General features: G+C 44.0%; 1 protein-coding gene across 1 annotated transcript; it reads right to left on the bottom strand.

The window, feature by feature from the left end:
* Window positions 1–3,775: 3,775 nt before the first annotated feature.
* Window positions 3,776–4,861, bottom strand: LOC103899942 (C-C chemokine receptor type 8). Its single transcript, XM_019472363.1, has one exon. It carries the CDS (start codon window positions 4,829–4,831, stop codon window positions 3,776–3,778), a length of 1,056 nt encoding a protein of 351 aa, XP_019327908.1. The 5' UTR covers window positions 4,832–4,861.
* Between the last annotated feature and the right edge of the window lie 808 nt (window positions 4,862–5,669).

Here is a 5,669-nt window from a genome sequence, read left to right as displayed (position 1 = left end):
AGACACATTTTAGAACTAGCTAAGGAAATGTTACTAAACATGAAAAGTGGTACTTAGCACTCTAGCTGGCAATCTGATATTAATGGTAGGTGTTACAGCTTGGTCCTTGGAGAAACATTAATTGCTTTAGTTGTGCAACATCTGATGAGGAGATCTGTTCTATGAACAGCAATAATTTCCTCATTCCATCCTCTCCAGAATAGCAATCAACTTTCCACTAATTTAATGGAACAAGATTGGGCTAGATATTTTGGCATATATATTCACATTACCACACACAGCACCAGGAAATCGAGGTGACATCAAACCCAAATGTTCCTCAGTGCTTTTGCAGTGGTATTTGCAGCTGACAACATCTCAGCACACAAAAACTGGCTTTATGAGTAGATTGCAAAATTCTTTTACCAATGTTACTTTGTGTCAGAACCCTTGAAACTGAGGAAATAGCGCATCTGATACCTGCTTTATTCCAGGGAGAATATTACACCTGCAGAAGCAAGCGGATTGTTGTTGACAAGTTTCTACCTAAAAAAAAAGTGTGACAGAAAAAATGGCAGTACCAACTCCATAATAGTATCCTACTAGTGTAGTGCTGTTATCCAGAACTGTTTCAGTGCATCGAAGTGCAAAAATTTTTGAATATTGCTTAGTGTCTCCGTAGATTCTTTCCATCGCATATAAGAGTAGCATAAAATCCTATGGCTTTACAACATTAAAAATAAAATTTCATGTTTAGAGAAGAGGCACAATGCTTCTGAGAGCTCTGCTGTGTATGAATACTTAGGGTGATGCTGTGTATGTTTGTGTCTCTGTTCTGGTAGTTCGTACAATAAAAGGGGCAAAATAGCTACTTGTATTATTCCTTTTTGCAGCCACGTTAGACAGGGAAAGAGCCTTCTGAAAGGAAAAGTGTCCTAGGAATCTGCTGTCTTGATCTGTGAGAGATCGACTGTGCTTGAGAAGAGGATGGGGGGTTATGATCTACCCTTCTGGATTCTTAAATACCAGTCTTTGAAACGCAGCAGTGGAAGACAAGGAGGAGGAGGAAGAAACTACAGTGAGTCCAGCAAAACCTACTTTTTTACTTCTTTGATTAAGGCTTCACATATCATTGGGGCTAAATTCTGCTATTACACACACACACACACAGAGCATGATTTCAGTGGGAGCTGGACAAAAAAATAATAGAAACCAAAGAGTTTGGCCCTTGTCTTGTAACCCAGAGAGAATCCTAGTCTACTGCTGAAAACATTGCTGCATTAATGATGCAAGAGTCTCTTTGGGACTTTTTAGGTTCACACTTGCAGAATTTCATGATGGTGTTGGAAAGAATTGTGCATGTCTGGGGCGTATCTGGGGCATATCACTTTGAATGACATAGCAACCTGAAAAGGGGCATGATCTTTGAAAAATTACAGTGCTTTTGACCGTCTTGTCTTTTTGAAATTTGAAATTCAGCAAGGCAAATAAACTATTATTGAAAAATAAGAATTTAGGGACCTTATCCCCTATTCCTCATTATTTCTTCTGACTAACAAGATTGCAGATATGATCCAAATCTGTGTTTTAAAACCAGAGAGTCCTTGAATACTATCTTTACCTAAAAGCAGTCTTTGCTTGGTTTTGGTCTTTTTTGCACAGCTGTTGACAAAACAAAGTGATCGGGGCAAATTGTTTGCCATTTCACACGTGCCCAATTTCAATCAGAAGAAAAGGTGCCAAAAAAGCTGCCGGGTATGAAATGGCCATTCCCTGAGATCTAGAGGCCTAAGAAAGTGCAGGGGACTCTCCACAGATACTTTATATCCTTGAAGGCAGCTCCTTGGTTCTGTAAGTAAGTCCCATGCAGTCTGGATCGGACTGGGGCCCCCTCTTTGATCAACGATGTCAGTTGTGTCTCTTCCCTGCAGCCAGGAAACTCGGCTCCTCGCTGCCAAGTTTTGTGCTGTCTAAGCTGCAGTGATGCAGCTCATGGGGAAAGTGCCAGTGTGTGAGAGCTGGCCAGAAAACATTTCCATCTTCCTTTCTTCTCAAAATACCAATTAAAAAAGAATATATATATAACTTCTGTTTCTTCTCCCTTCCATTTGCATCTGAAACGTCAACAGGTAAGGTGATGGTAAATGTCACTGAACATCTTAAACAGAAATACTTTTATCCAAACTCCAGAATTCTGGCCACAGGGGGAAGATATCTGACCTGAGATGTTGGCCCATATTTCTTTTCAATCATTAAAGTGCCTGCACAGTACAAAAACCCCACAGAAATAGATGAACAGAGGGCTTTGTTTCTAAATACCTAGAAGTCTTCTAAGAAGTAAAATGATATGATAATTGAGCTACATTCCATTGAGGAATAAAACCTAGAAATGTTAATTACACTATCATAAATTAAAGAAGTGTTTTCTATACTATGTAGCTAATGGCAAGAATATTTTGGCACTGCGGTTAGAAATGTATTTGAAATTTTTAGGAAACATAAAAAAATACAATTATATTTTCAGAAGGAAAGGTAGAACTAAGAAAACACGTAATATTTTTTATTACCCTAGAAAATACAATCTTTGACAATACCCAGCCTGTGTTTTTCCTGGTTTCAGGTACTCTCTTGTTTAACTTTTAAAATTTTGTTTACAGTAATCTTACCTCAACATAAATGTAATTTTTGCACTGTGAATTTTTATTGGGATTTTGAGAACGAATCTTTCTCAGCAGGAAAGTGGAGGCAAGATGTATTTTGCTGAAGAGCTCCAGGGTGCCTCTCAATTCCATCAGATGTATTTTACGTGATACCAGCTCAAAAATCAAAAATCAGTAAAAACAACCTTTCCTTATCCTAATCTAGGCTTGTGAGTCATTAGAAAGACTTTCAGGAGCCAAGACACAAAAAGATGCAGTTAATATGTTTATTCAAAGTAAACATTTCTAAAATGGCAGAAAATAATGATGTATGGAAAAAGAGACGGAGCCTACGTGCTACATGCCATTTTGTGTTGTTTGCATTTAGGAGCCAGCGCTGGGGGCACAGAATTGGAGGGCCCACACCTCCAGTGGTGATGCAGGCTACCAGCCTGCTTTGATGACGAGTATTCAAATGTATGGGCTTCTACGAGTGGCCAGTATAGGGGGCACCTGGAGGCGTTGCTCTGCTATTTCTGAAGGCATCACCACCAAAGGCTGCTTTGGGTGGCAGCAGCTCCAGGGCCCCCCCGGCCGTGCCCCTGGGAGCGTCCCACAGCAAAGCGATAGGACCCTGAGCTTAAGGGCCTCTTTATCTGGTAGCTGAAGCAAAGGGGGAACGGTGCAGTGGCTGAGGTGACTCCCTCTTTGCGATGTGAAGTAATCCCATGCCTGTCCCCTTCCCCACCTCCAGGAGGGGTGTCCCACGCCTTTCCCAGGGATGTAGGGATTCAGGTATGGAACAACTTCCACAAGGAAGAGCATATTTGGGGGTGAGGCAGAAACGATGCTTCCATCAGAGGAGAAAATAAGTGCTAGAGGAAGCACCCTGCTTGCTGAAATGTATTAGAAGAGCTCTAAAACTTAATTACAAATCATTCTGTGGCAAGCTTGTAGAGTCACCGTCTTACAAACGCACCGGTGCTCTTAGGAAACTAACGTTGCCACTTACTGTGCCGTAGTTCACAGCATATCCCAAAAGGAGGCCTAGATATACTAGTCTTCCCAAGAGGATGCTGCACACATGGTACAACCTCCAAGGCCATGTCAGAGCTTAGGCCAACTTCTCGCACCAGAAGAAGGCAGCTCAGGTGGGCTCACAGGACCCCGGTGCTGTCAGAGCAGCCAGAGAGCTGGGTGGGCGCTGGAAACAACCGACCAGCCCCCACGCCTCTGACAGGGCTGCAGAAGACACGGACACAGGACTGAAGTAGTCCTTTAAGATGGGCCTTGAATGTCACCCCGGCAAAGGCGTAGATCACGGGGTTCAGGCAGCAGTGGATGAAGGAGATGGTTTCCGTCAGCTGCAGGGCCAGGGCTATCTGGTAGCTTGCCTTGCAGTCATTGATGATGTGCAGGCTCTGCAGGGAGTCTAGGAACAGTGCGATGTTGAAGGGAGTCCAGAAGAGGAAGAAAACAATGACGATGATGAAAATCATCTTGATTGCCTTGATCTTGTTCCGATTTTTGCATTTTTGCAGGTTTTTCAGTATCTGGGCATAGCAGCAAATGAGGATGCTAAGGGGAATCAAGAGGCCTAAGATATTGGCTGCAAACTGAGAAGCAACCTTCCAGGTATTGTCGCCTGGAGGGTATGTGGAGACACACTGCACAGACTGCTCAATTTCCAGCTGCTGGTTGAACATGATGTTGGGTACAGAAGCCAAGGCAGCCACCAGCCACAGGATTAAACTGGTAATTATGCCACAAGAGGCTGTCCGTATCCTCATGGCATAGACAGCATGGACAATTGCTATATACCTGTCTATGCTCATGAGGGTTATAAAGAAAATACTGCTATAAAAACCTGTGTAATAAATGCCAGCCATTATCTTGCACATGGTGTTGCCAAAAACCCACTGGTCTGAAGCGTAGTGGGCTTGGAAAGGGAGAGGCACAACAAAGAGGAGATCAGAGGCTGCAAGGTTCAGCAGGCAGATGTCAGTCATTGTCGTCAGCCTTTTCCTGGTCAGGAGAACCGAAAGGACCAAGGAGTTTCCCAGAAGGCAGAAGACAAACACGAGGCAGTAAAGGATTGGCAGAAAGATGGATTTGAACCTGTGAAAGCTGTTTCCTTCATTACACGGAGCAGTGTTTTCATCATATCCATAGTCATATTCTGTTGTGCCAAGGAACTGGCTTGTGGGATTCATCTCAGATACCTGTGCAGGAAAGAGCAAGGGATAAATGGCTGGCTGTCCTGGCACAGGACTCCCAGGGTGGCTTCTGCCTCTCTCTGTGCCGAATCGAGCCCGTGGGTCAGCCTCCAGGCAGACTGCAAAATGCAGTCTTGGTCTCACTGGCTGGACGAGAGCAGCTGTACTACCCAAAAGGCTGCACCTGCAGCCTGCCAATCGTTCCTATACATGCATAAGTGTGAGCACTGGGATGCTCTCAGTTCCCCTAAACTGCCTCAGGGCCAGTGAGTTAGCCCCTTATCATTATAGCGGCAGGGAAAAATTCGTGCTCTGAATAGTCGTAATGGTGCAAAATGGTACAAAACCTGCATCTGATCTACGAATCTGGATTTTCTTGTGCTGCCTGGGGTGGGGAACCTTTTTGCCTGTAGCATAAAGACCCTTATAAAAGTGTTTTGACTGAAGAAGCCATCACCCAGCAGCATAGCCACATTTTTAGTTGAGCTGATCAGGGCTACATACTGGCACGGAGTGCAGAGACATGTAAGCTACTTTGCCATGGGTAGGTGCAGGATCGCATACAAAAAAACCTCTGCAGCAGCAAGGAGTTCGCAGGGCTACACAGCAGCACTTGCAGTGCTGAGCTCCGGGCTGCTGCAGCGAGGCTGCTACTGACCTCTGGGTTACCTGGTGAGCAGCTTGCCTGTGCCTATTGCTAAAACACAGCAGTTTATCGTTCCAGCCTGCTCTGCCCAACTTTAGTTTTCTAGTTTAGAGAAAACCAAAACAATCTGAGGGGGGTGTTTCGTCTCTGTCATTTCTGAAGAATTGCAATGAAGACAGCTTTAAAATA

Source organism: Aptenodytes forsteri, unplaced genomic scaffold (assembly GCF_000699145.1).
Source record: "Aptenodytes forsteri isolate BGI_AS27 unplaced genomic scaffold, ASM69914v1 Scaffold523, whole genome shotgun sequence".
Lineage (NCBI taxonomy): Eukaryota > Metazoa > Chordata > Aves > Sphenisciformes > Spheniscidae > Aptenodytes > Aptenodytes forsteri.
This window is presented reverse-complemented; position numbering and strand designations above follow the sequence as displayed.

Excerpts from the sequence above, each read along its gene's own strand:
- LOC103899942 (XM_019472363.1), bottom strand. The coding sequence starts at position 4,831 with ATGAATCCCACAAGCCAGTTCCTTGGCACAACAGAATATGACTATGGA.